The 20,123-nt window shown below is 41.3% G+C and overlaps 1 protein-coding gene across 6 annotated transcripts in view; it reads right to left on the bottom strand.

Annotated features, from left to right (window-relative positions):
• The window catches only part of LOC139176077 (ATP-binding cassette sub-family C member 4-like), a 401,158-nt gene that overhangs the window by 129,215 nt on the left and 251,820 nt on the right, over positions 1-20,123 (bottom strand). For all 6 annotated transcript variants that reach the window (XM_070800386.1, XM_070800387.1, XM_070800388.1 and 3 more), the window contains 6 exons: positions 12,366-12,462; positions 9,001-9,210; positions 7,637-7,777; positions 6,809-6,846; positions 6,322-6,416; positions 2,633-2,779 (listed from right to left, as the gene is read on the bottom strand). In XM_070800386.1, the coding sequence (XP_070656487.1) occupies positions 2,633-2,779; positions 6,322-6,416; positions 6,809-6,846; positions 7,637-7,777; positions 9,001-9,210; positions 12,366-12,462 (728 nt within the window). The remainder of the gene's footprint in view (positions 1-2,632; positions 2,780-6,321; positions 6,417-6,808; positions 6,847-7,636; positions 7,778-9,000; positions 9,211-12,365; positions 12,463-20,123) is intronic.

Here is a 20,123-nt window from a genome sequence, read left to right as displayed (position 1 = left end):
GGGGAGGCCTTGCATATAGCTATGAAAAGAAGAGAAGGAAAAGCAAAGGAGAAAAGGAAAGATATAAACATCTGAATGCAGAGTTCCAAAGAATAGCAAGAAGAGATAAAAAAAGCCTTCAGCAATCAATGCAAAGAAATAGAGGAAAACAACAGAATGGGAAATACTAAGGATCTCTTCAAGAAAATCAGAGATACCAAAGGAATATTTCATGCAAAGATGGGCTCGATAAAGGACAGAAATGGTATGGACCTAACAGAAGCAGAAGATATTAAGAAGAGGTGGCAAGAATACACAGAAGAACTGTACAAAAAAGATCTTCATGACCCAGATAATCACGATGGTGTGATCACTGACCTAGAGCCATACATCCTGGAATGTGAAGTCAACTAGGCCTTAGAAAGCATCACTACGAACAAAGCTAGTGGAGGTGATGGAATTCCATTTGAGCTCTTTAAATCCTGAAAGATGATACTGTGAAAGTGTTGCACTCAATATGCCAGCAAATTTGGAAAACTTAGCAGCGGCCACAGGCCTGGAAAAGGTCAGTTTTCATTCCAATCCCAAAGAAAGGCAATGCCAAAGAATGCTCAAACTACCACACAATTGCACTCATCTCACAGGCTAGTAAAGTAATGCTCAAAATTCTCCAAGCCAGGCTTCACCAATATGTGCACTGTGAACTTCCTGATGTTCAAGCTTGTTTTAGAAAAGGCAGAGGAACCAGAGATCAAAATGCCAACATCCGCTGGATCATGGAAAAAGCAAGAGAGTTCCAGAAAAACATCTATTTCTGCTTTATTGACTATGCCAAAGCCTTAGACTGTGTGGATCACAATAAACTATGGAAAATTCTGAAAGAGATGGGAATACCAGACTACCTGACCTGCCTCTTGAGAAATTTGTATGCAGGTCAGGAAGCAACAGTTAGAACTGGACATGCAACAACAGACTGGTTCCAAATAGGAAAAGGAGTTCGTCAAGGCTGTATATTGTACCCTGTTTATTTAACTTATATGCAGAGTACATCATGAGAAACACTGGACTGGAAGAAACACAAGCTGGAATCAAGATTTCTGGGAGAAATATCAATAACCTCAGATACACATATGACACCACCCTTATGACAGAAAGTGAAGAGGAACTAAAAAGCTTCTTGATGAAAGTGAAAGAGGAGAGTGAAAAACTTGGCTTAAAGCTCAATATTCAGAAAACGAAGATCATGGCATCTGGTCCCATCACTTCCTGGGAAATAGATGGGGAAACAGTGGAAACCGTGTCAGACTTTATGTTTTTGGGCTCGAAAATCACTGCAGATGGTGACTGCAGCCATGAAATTAAAAGACGCTTACTCCTTGGAAGAAAAATTATGACCAACCCAGATAGCATATTCAAAAGCAGAGACATTACTTTGCCAACAAAGGTTCGTCTAGTCAAGGCTATGGTTTTTCCTGTGGTCATGTATGGATGTGAGAGTTGGACTCTGAAGAAGGCTGAGTGCCAAAGAATTAATTCTTTTGAACTGTGGTGTTGGAGAAGACTCTTGAGAGTCCCTTGGACTGCAAGGAGATCCAACCAGTCCATTCTGAAGGAGATCAGCCCTGGGATTTCTTTGGAAGGAATGATGCTAAAGCTGACACTCCAGTACTTTGGCCACCTCACGCGAAGAGTTGACTCACTGGAAAAGACTCTGATGCTGGGAGGGATTGGGGGCAAGAGGAGAAGGGGACGACAGAGGATGAGATGGCTGGATGGCATCACTGACTTGATGGACATGAGTCTGAGTGAATTCCTGGAGTTGGTGATGGACAGGGAGGCCTGGCATGCTGCGATTCATGGGGTTGCAAAGAGTCAGACATGACTGAGCGACTGATCTTATCTGATCTGAAGTTCAAATGAGATGGATGAAACTGGAATCTATTATACAGAGTGAAGTAAGTCAGAGAGAGAAACACCAATAGAGAATATTAATACATATATGTAGAATTTAGAAAGATGGTCATGACAATCCTATATGCAAGGCAGCAAAAGAGACACAGAGCCTCTAAAGAACATGCTTTTGGACTCTGTGGGAGAAGGCAAGGGTGGGATGATATGAGAAAATAGAATTGAAACATGTATATTGCCATATGTAAAATAGATGACAAGTGCAAGTTCTATGAATGAAGCAGGGCACTCAAGCTGGTACTCTGAGGCAATCCTGAGAGATGGGGTAGAGAGGGAGGTGGGAGGTGGGTTCAGGATGAAGGGACAATTTGCACCCATTGCTGATTCATGTTGATGTATGGAAAGACCAACACAATATTGTAAATTAATTATCCTCCAATTAAAATAAATACATTTTTAAAACAAATATATGGTGTTTCATAAGCCACACAAATGGATTCCTAAATCATTCTGCTAAGTGAACATTCATTTATATTCCCCCATACACATAAATGAAAAGCTTATATGCACCTATATTCAAATTTTCTCTAGTAAGAGAAAAATATCAGTGAAGATTTTTGTAGAAAATGAATAGACACACACAGTGATTTCCTCCAAGAATCTCTTCCATTTTCAAATACTAGAACATGGCAAAACACTAAATGTGTTAAGATATATTTACTGAGAAAATTGGTGTCTGACTTACCCGCTGGATTTCTATCAAAGAACAATACCGGAACTCTCAAAATGGTCTTCAACATTTTGTTGTGCAAAGTTTGTGAAGAATTAACAAGGATGTACAATGCCAACAGAGATCTTGTGACACCAAAAAGGAGACTAGATGCAGTTAAACCTGAAATAAAGAAATGTCACTCATAACATAAAATCTCTGCCTTTTCTTCAACGATACTGAAGTACAGCAAGCAGTTTATAAAGATATTATGCATTTTCCACTATAAAAAGAATTTACATATAAATTTTATATATAGAATGTGAAGGAAATAAGTTTAGATACATATATAGAATGGATTCTGTAAGAGTTTAGTGCATTCACAAGAGACATTTATTAAAAAGAATATGAAAATCAGTATTTTCCTTTCACTAAACAGAAACCACGTGTGAATAAAAAGTGAAGTGTAAACTACAATTTCATTCTCAGTTCAGTTCAGTTCAGTCGCTCAGTCGTGTCTGACTGTTTGCAACCCTATGAATTGCAGCACACCAGGCCTCCCTGTCCATCACCAACTCCCGGAGCTCACTCAAACTCTTATCCATCAAGTCGGGAATGCCATCCAGCCATCTCATCCTCTGTCGTCCCCTTTTCCTCCAGCCCCCAATCCCTCCCAGCATCAGAGTCTTTTTCAATGAGTGATCTCTCTGCATGAGGTGGCCGAAGTACTGGAGCTTCAGCTTTAGCATCATTCCTTGCAAAGAACACCCATGACTGATCTCCTCTAGAATGGACTGGTTGGAACTTCCTGCAGTCCAAGGGACTCTAAAGAGTCTTCTCCAACACCACACTTCAAAAGCATCAATTCTTCGGCGCTCAGCTTTCTTCACAGTCCAACTCACATCCATACATGACCACAGGAAAAACCACAGCCTTGACTAGACAGACCTTTGTTAGCAAATTAATGTCTCTGGTTTTCAATATGCTATCTAGGTTGGTCATAACTTTTCTTCCAAGGAGTAAGCGTCTTTTAATTTCATGGCTGCAATCACCATCTACAGTGATTTTGGAGCCCCCAGAAAATAAAGTTTGACACTGTTTCCACTCTCTCCCCATCTATTTCCCATGAAGTGATGGGACCAGATGCCATGATCTTCATTTTCTGAATGTTGAGCTTTAAGCCAACTTTTTCACTGTCCTCTTTCACTTTCATCAAGAGGCTTTTTAGTTCCCCTTCACTTTCTGCCATAAGGGTGGTGTCATCTGCATATCTGAGGTTATTGATATTCCTCCCAGCAATTTTGATTCCAGCTTGTGCTTCTTCCAGCCCAGAGTTTCTCATGACATACTCTGCATATAAGTTAAATAAGGAGGGTGACAATATACAGCCTTGATGTACTCCTTTTCCTATTTGGAACCAGTCTGTTGTTCCATGTCCAGTTCTAACTGTTGCTTCCTGACCTGCATATAGGTTTCTCAAGAGGCAGGTCAGATGGTCTGTATTCCCATCTCTTTCAGAATTTTCCAGTTTTTTGTTATCCACATAGCCAAAGGCTTTGGCATAGTCAATAAAGCAGAAATAGATATTTCTCTGGAACTCTCTTGCTTTTTCCATGAGCCAGCAGATGTTGGCAATTTGATATCTGGTTCCTCTGCCTTTTACAAATTTCATTCTAGGCTTTCCAAACTCAATTTGCAAGTTCTAATAAAAACTATTCAAAAGCAGAGACATTACTTTGCCAACAAAGGTCCATCTAGTCAAGGCTATGGTTTTTCCAGTAGTCATGTATGGATGTGAGAGTTGGACTGTGAAGAAACCTGAGTGCTGAAGAATTGATGCTTTTGAACTGCGGTGTTGGAGAAGACCCTTGAGAGTCCCTTGGACTGCAAAGAGATCCAACCGGTCCATTCTAGAGGAGATCAGTCGGGGGTGTTCTTTGGAAGGACTGATTGTAAAGCTGAAACTCCAATACTTTGACCACCTCATGCAAAGAGATCACTCATTGGAAAAGACTGATGCTGGGAGGAATTGGTGGCAGGAGGAGAAGCGACAACAGAAGATGAGATGGCTGGATGGCATCACTGACTTGATGGACATGAGTTTGGGTGAACTCCAGGAGTTGGTGATGGACAGGGAGGCCTGGCATGCTGCAATTCATGGGGTTGCAAAGAATCAGACACGACTGAGTGACTGAACTGAACTGAATAAAAACTCAGAAGAAAAATTAATTATAAAAAGTAGTTAATCGTTCTTTCTCCATGTTTCAATCTCACTATTTACAAAATTTTCCATAATGTGAAATTGTGGTATGCTTTGGTACCAGCATGTGAATTAACAGGAAACAGGAGAAATTATTTCACTTCATTGAACAAAATACCCAGTAGCTTTAAAAAATAGGAAAATACCATACTAAGTTGCAAGTAGAAAATGTCTTAAATAGTTGAACTGCATGAAAATACAAATTATATCTTAACACAAGATAATTAACCTAAAAGAGCATCTATTCTCATTTTTTATAGAAACAAAAAGCATTTGCAAATGCACATAATTATTGAAATTTGTTTTATTAATGACATAAATGAGTATTTACTATGCATATAAAAATTAAAATAGCCCTCCAAACATCTCTTGAACCCATGATACTAAGGAAACTGGAAATAACTTCTGTTATAAATATTCCATCAGGTATTTATTCTCCTTCAGCTTTTCACATCACTGTTATTCCAACTCTGGAAGCTGTTCGAATTCCTGAATTCCATCAACAGGCATTTGCCTTAGCCCACTATCCAAAATGAATATACAACAGAATCTTTTCCTTCTTCCTTTAAGCCCCCACAGTCCACCAATTCAGAAGGTAAACAAATAATGGATTTAGGTTTTTTAGCAAGTGATCAACAAAAGAAATAACAAATTTCTATGAGTGGGTTCTTACAAAGATCTAATTCACTCTATCTTTGCAGAAAGTTAGTATGCATGTTTCTTGTGCAAATATTTTAAAATTTTAGATGAGTATTTCCTTTTGAAAGTATGCAATGCTACACATATTCTAGGCACTGTTGTGAAAACAGAGCCACATTAATATTAGTCTGGCAAGCCAGATGTTAAATTAATCACACAATTGGAGGTGTAATAACATTGTGATCTCAAGGTAAGAAAGAGAAGGAATCCTAATTAATTCGCAGACATTGGATTTCTCCCTACTTAGCTTCTCTCTTAAGTAATTGGTGAAGCCCATGGAATGAGCAGTGTGGCAAAGGGGAGTTTGTATACCTGCAAGAAAATAGTGCTTTTGCTTGGGGGCCCTTGCTGCCAGAGAAATTCATCTAAGTTCAATAAAACACAGGGCTTATTCAGACAGAACTGGAAAAATTCAAACCACAGAGTGGGGATCCATTTCTAATCCCCTTGTCCATCCATATAATAAGATTTAGATAAAGCAACCCATTAGAATAGACATGTTTCCAGTTTCCAGTGGCTGATTTTCTGAATGTTCAATTCTAGTTTAACTTCCAACATCCAGTACAGAGCAAATTAAGAGTCTTCATTCACCTTCTTCTAGTAGATTTTTAAAATAATTATTCCAATTAATTAATAGAGTAAATGCAAGTCAGACTCTTATTTGCTGAGGTATTTCTGAATTTCTCCTGGAAGCCCTAGTTGCTCTCACAGGTTCCTTGTAAGCACCTCAGAGTCTAGTATAAGAGACCAGATGATTTGGCTTTACCTGAAAAAATTCCTAAGTACCAGTCCAGATCAACCCTCTCTGTTATATTTTCTTTTTCATATGCCATGGTATTCAGAGTTTCCTGTTCATTTGCCCTATGGAACAGGGAAGAAAAAAAATATTATGCTACAGGTAGAATGTACATATATACCAGAAAAAAAAAATTAACCTTGATTTAGGAGATGAATTTAATGCTAGAAAATGGTTCCCAGCTCTAAAGGCCCTATGTCTCTCTGCCTTATAGAGATACCATTTGTATCACAACTTTCAATTCTCAAAAATGTCTGTGAGGAAGCTTCTGAGAGTAAGACATGGAGAGAGACCATGGGAGGGTCACATTCCAGCAGGAACTGTCATTTTTCTTCAGGGAAACTACATGAGGGTCAGAGGAGGAGACTGAACAACCCCACCCCTCCCCCAACCCTGTGGGAAAGTGAGGCTTCGTGTAGACTTCACAGCACTTTGGATCAGAGTAGGAATCACTCACCAGTTTAAAAGCCACCAATCCTCCAGGATATAGGCAACCTAGAGCAGGAAACAACAGTCACTCACACACTGATGTTACTGAGCCCTCACACACCGCTCACTAGGATGGGAGACGGAAAGGTTCCAGAATAGGGAGACGGTCCTTCCGACTCAGGTCTGTGCCAAGCCCCACATCCCAGATGATGAGAGGTCAGGGGAAGACATGTTATATATCTGTAAAATGCATTCTTTTTTTTTTTTTTTTCTAGACTCTGTCACAAACACATACCAATAAGCCTCACTTATTTTGTTACCCAAAGATAGCATATTTGAATGAAAATCCAAGTACATGTCAAAAAAAAAAGTAGGAGTGTAAATGCTCAGGGTTTTGAAGGAAGACTCTTGACAGGTACTGTGATGGTCAGTTTTCTGTGTCACCTTGGCCATTCCAGTCTCTGGTCATTTAATCAAACACTCCTCTAGATATTAATGTGAAGGTATTTTTTGTGGATTGTGGTTCATATCTATAACTAGTCAACTTAAGTAAAAATAACCATCAACAATGTGGTGGGCCCCATCCAGTCAGTTGAAGGATGTAAGAGCACAACCTGAAGCTTCCTGGAGGAGGAAGAAATTCTGCCTTAAGACTGCAGCTCCTGCCTGAGGTTCCAGCCTGCAGGCCTGCTCTTCTGCTTTCAGATTCACCCAGGTAGATCCCACAGCTTCATGAGCCAGTTTTTTTAAATAAATCTCTTCATAAACATAATAATAATTAAATAAAGAGATACAGTATAAATAGTATGTGAATATCAAGCTAAGGACACACACCAAAACAAATTTCCTTACTTACCTGAGCTGCTATGCTTACTAGAACAAGGAAAATGATGACGGACCAGTGAGCACCAGCTCCCAAGTAATTCTTGTAGGTCTTAAAACCAACTTTTCCTTCTAAACGTCTCTCCTCAGATAGTGTATCCTGTATATTCTCAGTCTTGGAGGGAAAAATGGCAGTGAAAGACAAAATTTTAAATAATTATCTACGAAACTACAAAAGTTCAACAATGCCCTAAATTGCAATTCTGTGGCAAAAACAGACACACCTCACATGCTGGTAGGAGTGCAAGATAGTCCATCTCCTATGGACAGGGTATGGAAATATCTCACCAAACCATATATGCACTGACTCTTGGACCTAGCCATATTACTTCTAGTAATCTATTAGAAATAAGGAAATATCATTTGCACAAGGTTATTCATTGTTCTGTGGCTTTGCTTAAAGTAGCGGTGCTCTGTGATGTCTAGACGTTTGGGACAGGGGTGTAGGGGGGAAAGGAAGTCCAAGAGGGAGGGGATATATGTATACATAGAGTGGATTCACTTCATTGCAGAGTGGAAAGCAACACAACATTGTAAAGCAGTTGTACTTCAATTAAAATATAAATTATATGACTAAAGAATAAAAATAGGATATTATGACTTTCAGCACACATAAAACATATCCAATTCAAACATGAATGCAGAAGTTTGTTCCAAAATAACACATAAAATGATAATGTAGTTAATGTATCCCTCTAGATGACTTGTGTCATTCAATGATGAAAACATAAAACATAGCTGGTCCTCAAAATACTAGTCAAATACAATAAGCTGAGTTCACACAACAAGTTTGAGTAAGGTGAGTTTGGACAGCAGGAGGACAGCATATGATCTGAATCTATGTGGTTCCTGAATTTCAGTGATTCCTGAGTGTGGAATGTGAGGGACTAATCAGTGTCTGCTGTGTGTCAAATCCTTAGCACACGTTATCTCTGGTCTATCACAAACCTTCTGACAGCAAGGCAGAATACGACAATCAGTCATCTGCAGTGCCAGAACATTCCAATATGTGGGGAAAATAGCTGATTTAATATGGTCACAGCAGGATTTGATAGGAGAGGGTCTTCATAGTAAGCCTCTGGATGTAAAAGGGAAGCTGGGAGCCATTATAAACATACACCCAGAAATTCATAGCAGTGTACCCACTACTGATCTTGATAAGATTCATCATCCTATACCCAAAGGATAACCCTGGTCAGAGAGCAATTTAATTCTACTGGTTCCATGGAATAAGGCCCTGGAAACGTATTTACTTTGAGACAAAGATATCATGAGAGGAGAAGACTGAATGGCCATCAAAAGCAGACAGAGCAGAATGTTGCAGAATGAGAAACTCACATCTTGGTCTTCTGCAGCTGCATCTTTCAACAAGGGTGTGGAAGACTGTTGAGACTGAACTGAAGACTCGGAGGAGGTCTGAGTCCTCATAGTGGGAGATTCAGGAACCGGAGATGGTTCAGCCTCCTCATTCTCCTTCTTTAAAAGGGAAGCAAAATCTACCCCGGATTTCAGTAACTCAGCATAAGTCCCTTTTTGCACCATTTCACCCTAAAATAAAAATTTTAAACTTGAGAGGAATGTACTTGCATTAGATAATACTAATCTATTTAAATACTAATCAAGAAAAGTTAACTGGTATTAAACTATAACTTTTTTAAGAAAATATTTTTTAGGTCCGGAATTATGGTTCACAAATCTATTTCAGTACAAGCCTTCTGTCCTCTGCCAAACCAAATACTGTGTACGGTGCTGGCAGATATGAAAGAAATGTGTACTTATGTATTAAAAATGGAGGCCATTGAGATAACTGCTGTGTACACTTAGGGAAGCAAAAACTGTAGATGTCAGTAGAAGTATCAGTAGTTTTTTTAAGACAATTCAGATAAACTTCATGTGAGAAACAGAATTTTTAAAAAAACAGTCAATTGGAGAAGATATTCCAGGAAACAAACTTAAGACTGACACAGAGGTGAGCACAAGCTCATCTGCATAGGTAAAAGTCACTCATCAAATCTTTGCTGACCATGTCACTTCCAGTAGCATGTGTTCAGCTGGAACAAGACCTGTAAGAAGTAGCTCTGGACAGAGAATCAGTAAGCTGTGTCTTCATTGTCTTTATAACTTCCCCACAAACTCAGAAAGTTCCCAACTTCAAATTCAATATTCTTTCTGTTCAAGTCATTAAACAAGAAGGCCATGACACGGGAGTGGTTCTAAAGCCTTGCCAGCAAACCAAAACCTAACCCAGAATCAGTGAGCTCAAATTTGAGAGGCTTACTTAAAAACAACCAATCACATACAGATAACCAGGCCTCCTCAGATCAGGAAACTGCTTAAGCCACTGGGAATCTAATTAAGTTCTTTGAAAATTCATGACATTTTACTTTAGTTTCTCTCCCTTGAGTTCAATTCAGTTCAGTCGTTCCGTCGTGTCTGACTCTCTGAGACCCCATGGACTGCAGCATGCTAAACCTCCCTGTCCATCACCAACTCCTGGAGTTTACTCAAACTCATGTTCATTGAGTCAGTGATGGCCATCCAACCATCACATCCTCTGTCATCACCTTCTCTTCCCGCCTTCAATCTTTATCAGAATCAGGGCCTTTTCCAATGAGTCAGTTCTTCATTACAGGAGGCCAAAGTATTGGAGCTTTAGCTTCAGCAACATTCCTTCCAATGAACATTCAGGACTGATTTCCTTGAGAATTGACTGGTTGGATCTCTTTGTAATTCAAAGGACTCTCAAGAGTCCTTTCTAACACCATAGTTCAAAAGCATCAATTCTTCGGTGCTCAGCTTTCTTTATGGTCCAACTCTTACATCCATACATGACTACTGGAAAAACCGTAGCTTTGACTAGATGGACATTTGTTGGGAAAGTAATGTCTCTGCTTTTTAAAACGCTATCTAGTTTGGTCATAGTTTTTCTTCCAAAGAGCAAGTGTCTTTTAATTTCATGGGTGCAGTCACCATCTGCAGTAATTTTGGAGCCAAAAAAAAAAAATAAAGTCTGTCATTGTTTCCTTTGTTTCCCCATCTATTTGCCATAAAGTGATGGGACTGGATGCCATGATCTTCGTTTTTTGAATGTTGAATTTTAAGCCGGCTTTTTCACTCTCCTCTTTCACTTTCATCAAGAGAATGACTCTTTAGTTCTTCTTTGCTTTCTGCCATATGGGTGTTGTTATCTGCATATCTAAAGTTATTGATAAATCTCCTGGCAATCTTGACTCCAGCTTGTGCTTCATCCAGTATTTCACATACTGTACTCGGCATAGAAGTTAAATATATAAGGTGACAATATAAAGTCTTGACGTACTCCATTCCTCATTTGGAATCAGTCTGCTGTTCTGTGTCCAGTTCTATCTGTTTCTTCTTGACCTGATTACAGATTTCTCAGGAGGCAGGTCAGGTGGTCTGGTATTTCCATCTCTTGAAGAATTTTCCACAGTTTGTTGTGATCTACACAAAGGCTTTAGTGTAGTCAATAAAGCAGAAGTAAATGTTTTTCTGGAACTCTCTTATTTTTTCTATGATCCAACAGATGTTGGCAATTTGATCTCTGGTTCCTCTGCCTTTTCTAAATACATCATGAACATCTGGAAGTTTTCAGTTCATGTCCTGTTGAAGCCTAGCTTGGAGAATTTAGAACATTTCTGTTGTTTGAAGTCACCCAGTTTGTAGTACTTTGTTACAGCTGCTTTAGAAACTGATACTCTAGCCTGAGCCCACACTTCCGTCTTCTCAGCTTTACTAAGCCTTGTAACTGCTTCTGCTGTCACCTCTCCAGTGACCGTCAGAGGAATCTTTTAAATCCCACATCAGACCATATCCTCCTCTGCTCTGGGCCATCCAGGCTTCCATTTCACTTCTGGGCTCACTTCGCATTGCTCAGAGACCAGGTCCCTCCACATCCCCCTGCTCACTATCCTCAGACATGCTGGTCTTCCTGACATTCCTCCAACCTGCCAGGTCAGCTCCTTCCTTAAGACCCCCCTGCCTCAGATTCCCTCTCCCAGGTGACAGCATGGCCCCCTCCTTCATGTCACTCAGACCCCGTGAGGCACCAGCTCCTCAGGGAGGCAGCCAGGATGTCACCTTCTTTGTCATAACTGTCCCCATAAGAACAGGAGCCCCGTGAGGGCAGGGCCTTGTCCTCCTGCTGCACAGGCTCCCACACGTATTGGACACATAGAGACCTGGGCAGGGAGACCAGTGACTGGCAACACCAGCAGAGAGGGTGTCTCTGACCCAGGTGCTTGGCTACCCAACCTTGTTTCCTGTACTAATGGAAGATGCTCTTCAGGCAAACTGCATGACAATCATGTGGATACAAACAGGTCTTAGTATCTCTAATTTCCAAATAATACAATTTGACTTAAATCCTGGAAAAGGAAAACAAAAAGTTCTAAATAACTTTGCATCATTATCCTTAACAATTTCACTAGAACAGTGATGATTCAGTAGCCTTGTAATTGTACTTCTATACACTTTAAGCTTTATGTGGCTTAGAGTTTAATAGTGACATTTCTACAGGCCTTTGGATTCACCCTCAAATACCACCAGTTCTGAGAAGAAGGGAGTGTACAACTGAGGAAGAAGAGGGCATTTACGATTAATCCAGGAGAGTGACCTGTTGGGAGGCCTGGCCTTCAACACACCTGAGTGTCAGCAAGTATCACAGACTTCTAGAAATTACTTACCTTTTCCAGTAACAGAATTTGACTTGCATCTTTCAGGTACTGCCACTGATGAGTCACTAAGATTGTGATCTTCTCATGCAAGACTTGGCAAATACACCTACAAACGTAAAAGATACAGTATGTAAAAACATGAATGGGGGTGCTTCCAACTGAAAACATATATTTTGAAAACATAATGAGACAAAGAAAACACAGGAGTTGAAGATCCATGGTTTAAATACCAAATAAATAATACAAACTAAGTACCAATATAAATCAATAAATCTGACTAAGTGCTCAAATTCATCAGCAGCAAACCTGAATCCAGCTCTGTTCAAAAATCCCTGTATATGAGACAGCAAAAGAGACACTGATGTATAGAACAGTCTTATGGGCTCTGCGGGAGAGGGAGAGGGTGGGAAGATTTGGGAGAATGACATCAAAACATGTATAATATCATGTATGAAATGAGTTGCCAGTCCAGGTTCGATGCACGATACTGGATGCTTGGGGCTGGTGCACTGGGACAACCCAGAGGGATGGTATGGGGAGGGAGGAGGGAGGAGGGTTCAGGATGGGGAACACATGTATACCTGTGGCGGATTCATTTCAATATTTGGCAAAACCAATACAATATTGTAAAGTTTAAAAATAAATAAAATTAAAAAAAAAATTCTACAAACCAGTACAGTGAAGGAGGCACCAACAGCTAGTTTTTTTTTTTTTTTCTCAAAAAACTCATCAATTATTTACATGTTTCATGATGATAAACAACTGATCAGTATTGAGATTACAAAACCTGACTGAACTAAAACACTGTTTCATCACTACACAGGAATGGGAGAAGAGGAAGCTATATCATTTAAAACTCTGTACATTTTTTCTCAGGCAGTTTTCTAAGTGATTGTTTATGATTTATAATGTACATAGTAACAACAACAAATTAATAGACTCTTGGTAACCTTTGCCAGAGTGCATTTTCTAGACACTTCTTCCCAAATAGCACTAGATAGAAAATGAATGCTAGTGTGGCCTCCATACGTCTCTGCAACATTCCATCCCAACCAGGAAGTAAATGTTTCATTTGAACCAAAAACTTTCTGAATATGAAAATGAAAGATGAGAGTCCAAATGGCCCAAATCAGAGGAAATAATCCAACAGCTCAAGACACACAATTCTCTTGGCCAAGACCCCCCTAAACTATCCAGACTTAAGTGTTTTTTTCACAACAACCCCCTCAAACTGCCCCTACATCTTAAATGCAGACCCCAAGGAACTAAGCCCCAGTCTTTTCCTACAGGGTCCACAACGCCTTCAGAGAAGTGAGTAGCCAGGTCCGAGGCCCCAGTGAGCATGGGCAGGGCTCCAGGCAGGTACTCTGAGTGCCCTGCACCCTCACAAAGCAAATCTCAGGAACATGGGCCAGAGCTCAGCCTGATGAGTGAGTCAGATGGAGAACCTGGAGGCAGTAGACTGCAGCTCAGTCCCATCAGACAAGCCACTAAACCTGTTTCTTCATCTCAGAATCACACCAATGACAATCACATGTTCTGAGAAGTCTAACCACCCGGCTGCTCAGTAAATGCCAGCTCCCTTCCCCACTCCTCCCTAACCACAAGTGGTCATATGCTTTGGACTCAGAATAGAAAAACTCTGAGGGGACTCTCTGGACACAGGGTCTGTGATCAGAAAGAAGACCCTGGGATGCAGACACACTCACCATCATTTCATTAATTCCAAGCAGATTTATTTTTACCTTGACATGTCTTAGTTCAGCATTTGTACCTAAGTTTCTTGACTGAGTAACCCCCTCCTCCACTTTTAGTACTAAAGTTTTTCATGGAATTGTTGTCATTCAGTCCATAAGTCATGTCTAACTCTCTTTGACCCCATGGACTGCAGCACACCAGGCTTCCCTGTCTTCCACTGTCTCCACAGTTTGCTCAAATTCATGTCTATTAAGTCAATGATGCTATCTAACCATCCATCCTCTGCTGCCCCCTTCTCCTTTTGCCTTCAATCTTTCCCAGTGTCAGGGTCTTTTCCAATGAGTTGGCTCTTTGCATCAGGTGGCTAAAGGATTGGAGTTTCAGCTTCAGCTTCAGCATCTGTCCTTCCAGTGAATATTCAGGACTGATTTCCTTTAGAACTGACTTGTTTGATCTTTTTGAAGTCCAAGGGACTCTCAAGAGTCTTCTCCATGACCACAATTTGAAAGCATCAATTCTTTGGCACTCAGCCTTCTTTGTGGACCTACTCTCATATCCGTATATGACTACTGGAAAAACCATAGCTATGACAATACAGATTTTTGTCCACAAAGTGATGTCTTTGTTTTTTAATACACTGTCTAGGTCTGTCATAGTTTTCCTTCCAAAGAGCAAGTGTCTTTTAATTTCATGGCTGCAGTCACTGTCCACAGTGATTTTGGAGTCCAGAAAACATAAAATGTCACTGTTTCTACATTTTCCCCTTCTATTCGGCATGAAGTGGTGGGACTGGATGTCATAATCTTAGGTTTTTTAATGTTGAGCTTCAAGCCAGCTTTTTCACTCTCTTCTTTCATCCTCAGGTGGCACAGTGATAAAGAATTTGCCTGCCAATGCAGGAGACATGGATTCAATCCCTGAGTTGGGAAGATCCCCTGTAGAAAGAAATGGGAATCCACTCCAGTATTTTTATCTGGAAAACTCCATGGACAAAGGAGATTGGTGGGCTGCAGTCCATGGGGTTGCAGACTCAGACATGATTGAGAATACATGTGTACACAGTTTCACCCTCATCAAGAGGTTCTTTAGTTCTGCTTCACTTTCTTCCATTAAGGGTGGCATCATCTGTAGCTTGTTCATATTTCTCCCAGATTCTCCCCATTCTTGATTCCAGCTTGTGATTCATCCAGCCCAGCATTTTACATGATGTACTCTGCATAAAAGTAAAATAAGCAGGGTGACAATATACAGCCTTGACATACTCCTTTCCTAATTTTGAACCAGTCAGTTGTTCCATGCCCAATTCTAACTGTTGCTTCTTGATCCACATACAGGTTTCTCAGGAGACAGGTAAAGTAGTGTGGTATTCCCATCTCTTGAAGAATTTTCCACAGTTTGTTGTGATCCACACAGTTAAAGGCTTTAGCATAGTCAATGAAGCAGAAGTAGTTAGTTAGTTTGTTTGTTTGTTTGTTTGTTTTTTTAGATTTCCTTTCTTTCTCTATGATTCAGTGAATGATGGCAATTTGATCTCTGGTCCCTCTGCCTTCTCTAAACCCAGCTTGTACATCTGGAAGCTTTCAGGTCACATACTGCTGAAGCCTACCTTGGAGGATTTTAAACATTACCTTGCTAGCTTATGCAATGAATACAGTAATTTGAACATTCTTGGGAATGTTCTTTGGAACTCATGGAATTGTTTTTCTTTAGTTCAAAATACCTGTCAATAGTCCCCGAAGGCAGATGTTAATTGAATATGATGGGTTGCTTTATCCAAGATGGACCAACTGAAAAGTTTTAAAATGTTTTCTTCCTAACATTTCATCACAGATGAGGTAATATAATTACAATGAAGTGATCAATTGATGATTTTGAATTTCTTCCCAAACAATAATTTTTATCCAAATCTCTAGAAAAATACTTTATTTTCCAACCTTTCAAGAGTAAAGTTTTCCAAGTCATACCATAAAAAATAATTGCTTCAGCGTTGAGCTGTTTACACATTATTTCTAGATAAGCGCTGTTAACCATACAATTCCCTATATCAAAACAATCCTATATAAATGCTGTGTTAAGAGGGAACATAGTAGGTTATTGTAGAAAGGATATAAGTAATATAGAGTCCCACCTTCATTCATTCGACTGGCAGACTTTGGTTAGGCAGAGGTGCTATCCCAAGTGCTGAGGATACACCTACAGCTCAAGACAGTAGACAACACTCTGCACCATGGAGAGCGGAATACACTGAACTAATATAGAAAAATCCACTATCGGGCTGTGATGTGTGCTCTGAGAGTAAAGCAAGGGAGTCCTGCTGTCTTACATAGAGTGACATGGGATCTCTGAGACTATCTGGAAAATTCCTGGAAGAATACCACAGCAGGTGCAGGGGTCCTGGGACAGAACATGCTGGGTGGAGGCACCTTCCTGCATTCACTGCTTAGGGTCGAGGTGGGGGGAGTGGCAGCGGGGGGGGGACTCATAAATGGTCAAGTGCACCCCACTGAGGGCTGTAGGAAGACAGAAGGCAAGGGAGCCCTCTGGAGGAACAAGAGGGAATGGCAGGACCCATCTTCCACCTTCTTTCTGTGTGCTGGTACACTGCTCCCTGGCTCTGGGACAGAGGGACCAGTATGTACAGACAGACAGGGATGAGAAAGGACACCCCATAAATCCAGCACAGTCGGATACTTATTGCGTGTGGGGATGAGCTGGAAAGGTTGATGGGGCAGATGGCAAAGAAGCCTGTTCTCTGTTTGAGGACCTGGAACTGCATCCTGAATGGGGTGGGGGGACAGGGGGGATCTATGAAAGGCTGGAACAGGAGCGTGAGCTGTGTAGACAGCAGTGTCAGAATATGATTAGGACAGACCTGAAGAGAAGATGATGCAGGAGGTGGGGGGTCTGATGATGTAGGGCTGGACCAGGACACAATCCATGGCTGGACACAGGTGTCACTGCATCAGTTCACCTAAGGCCCCTCACCTTATGTAGGTGATAGAACTCACTTAGTGTAGTAAGTGTAACAACATATAGGTGTAAAACTTATGGACCTTAATAACCTTGGATTCATGACTGAAGAAAACTGTTAATGGCTAGTAGAAATATGATTCACTCACTTTTAATACAAAATACTCCCCATTATTAAGCTTCAACACAACCACCATCTCTCATAGCATAATGTTCCATCCAATTTTCTAACTCACTGAGAACATTCTCAGTTGCTGCTAAGTGATGTCCTAAATATTGCATTCATGCTTCCTGCCCTAAGTTTCCCCAGAGAATGTGGTTCTTATTAGCAAAGGACAGTCTTAATTAACAAGCTTGCTTCTATCCAGTGTACATCCAGAGTCATTACACCCAAAAGGTTGATAGGACTTTATAAACACATCCTGAGTTCAGAAAAGAACTTGGGAGAGCTTTTGTTATGATCACAGTGACACTTGACAATCAGAAATCTGTCTTCTCCCCTCCCAGTGATGCAAATACAACAGTCAGCAGAATCTCTTCTTACACAGATGGAGAATTTGTGCAGATGCACACAAGACAGAGTGATAGACATTTGTGGGTTCAGGGTGGGGTATTGAGAACAGGGAGGCTGAGCTACTCATGATGCCAGAAGGGCAGGTTGGGGAATCTCTGTCACAGCACTAGAGCAATCACTGAACTCATGACAAGACACAAAGCATTTCTCGAAGGGAAAATTCATCAAGCCATGATCAGGAGAGGGTAGGAAAGGGGGTCAGACCAGAGAGCTGGAGGCCATGTCAAGGGTCAGCTGTGCTGCTCTCTTACTTTGAAAGTCAGTATTACTGTGCATTTTTTGTGTGGCAAAATACATGTAATATGAAATCTACCATTTTAACCATTTTTAAGTATACAGCTCAGTAATGTTAAGTACATTTACATTGTTGTGTAACCATCATCACCATTCATCTCCAGAGCTCTTTCATCACCCCAATACTAAGCACAAGTTACACACAAACTTTGGTAGAACTCGTACAATGACGATGCTCAGTTCAGTTCAATTCAGTCCAGTTCAGTCACTCAGTCGTGTCCGACTCTTTGTGACCCCATGAATCACAGCACGACAGGCCTCCCTGTCCATCACCAACTCCCGGAGTTCACACAAACTCATGTCCATCAAGTCAGTGATGCCATCCAGTCATCTCATCCTCTGTCATCCCCTTCTCCTCCTGCCCCCAATCCCTCCCAGCATCAGAGTCTTTTCCAATGAGTAAACTCTTCACATGAGGTGGCCAAAGTATTGGAGCTTCAGCATTAGCATCAGTCCTTCCAATGAACACCCAGGACTGATCTCCTTTAGAATGGACTGGTTGGATCTCCTTGCAGTCCAAGGGACTGCCAAGAGTCTTCTCCAACACCACAGTTCAGAAGCATCAATTCTTCGGCACTCAGATTTCTTCACAGTCCAACTCTGACATCCATACATGACTACTGGAAAAACCATAGCCTTGACTAGACGGACCTTTGTTGGCAAAGTAATGTCTCTGCTTTTGAGTATGCTATCTAGGTTGACTTCCCTGGTGGCTCAGACGGTAAAGTATCTGCCTGCAATGCGGGAGACCCAGATTCAATCCCTGGGTCGGGAACATCTCCTGGAGAAGGGAATGGCAACCCACTCCAGTATTCTTGCCCCCCCCCCAAAAAAGGGGGCTCAAAGAAATGACCGTGCTAGTTAATGTGAAATACCAGCTCCTTGTATCCAGAGCTCAGATGTCTCTCATGCCTCCACATGTCTCTCTCTCTCTCTCTCTCTCTCTCTCTCTCTCTCTCTCTCTCTCACACACACACACTGCTAACTTTGCTGAAATCTTTTTACTTTGCTGCTGCTGCTGCTAAGTCGCTTCAGTCGTGTCCGACTCTGTGCGACCCCATGGATGGCAGCCCACCAAGCTTCCCCATCCCTGGGATTCTCGAGGCAATAACACAGGAATGGGTTGCCATTTCCTTCTCCAATGCATGAAAGGGAAAAGTGAAAATGAAGTCGCTCAGTCGTGTCCAACTCTTAGCGACCCCATGGACTGCAGCCTACCAGGCTCCTCCATCCATGGGAGTTTCCAGGTAAGAGTACTGGAGTGGGGTGCCATTGCCTTCTCCATTTTACTTTGCTAGGTAGCATGAATTGTGAATGAATTCTTTTCCCTACAAATGTACATGCTGATGTCTTAACCCCCAGTACCTTAGAATTTGGTGACAGGACCTTCAAAGAGGTATTTAAGTTAGATGATGCCATTAGGGTGGGCCAAATATAATCTGACTGGTGTCCTTAGAAGAGGAGACTAAGACATAAGAACAGAGACACAGCGGTGCACGTGGACAGAGGGAGGACCATGTGAGGACCATGCAAGAAGAAGGCCATTAGAAGCCAAGTAGAGAGGTCTAAGGAGAAACCAAACTGCCCACCACTTGATCTTAGACTTTCCCAGCTTCCAAAACTATGAGAGATAAACTTATATTATTTCTAAACTTCCCAGGCTCTGGTCTCCTGTGAGAGAAGCCTGGATGGACACAGCCCCAGGAAACTAACACAGGACCTGAAAGCAAGAATTTCTAAACAGCTTATCTCTGCCAAACACCCCACCTCCTCCAGGTGAGGACATGCCTGCTGTTCTCGTCACAGCCCTGTTTCCTCCTCCCTCCACACCTGAACTTCTACTCATCCTATAGCAAAAGAACTGGGTCCTCGGAGGTGGTCCTAAGATGGCAGAGGAATAGGACAGGGAGGCCACTTTCTCCCTCAAAATTCATTGAAAGAACATTTGAATGCTGAGCAAATTCCACAGAACAACTTCTGAATGCTGGCAGAGAACATCAAGCACCCAGAAAGGCAGCCCATTGTCTTTGAAAGGAGGTAGGACAAAATATAAAAGATAAAAAGAAAGGCAAAAGAGGTAAGGACAGAGATCCCCCCCAGGAAGGGAGTCTTAAAAAAGAGAGAAGTTTCCAAACACCAGGAAACACTCTCTCCGGCAGGTCTGTGGCGAACCTTGGAATCTCAGAGGGCAAAATAACTGAGATGAAAAATAAATAAATAAAACCCACAAA

The sequence above is a fragment of the Bos indicus genome, chromosome 12, assembly GCF_029378745.1.
Source record: "Bos indicus isolate NIAB-ARS_2022 breed Sahiwal x Tharparkar chromosome 12, NIAB-ARS_B.indTharparkar_mat_pri_1.0, whole genome shotgun sequence".
In the NCBI taxonomy this organism is placed as follows: domain Eukaryota; kingdom Metazoa; phylum Chordata; class Mammalia; order Artiodactyla; family Bovidae; genus Bos; species Bos indicus.
This window is presented reverse-complemented; position numbering and strand designations above follow the sequence as displayed.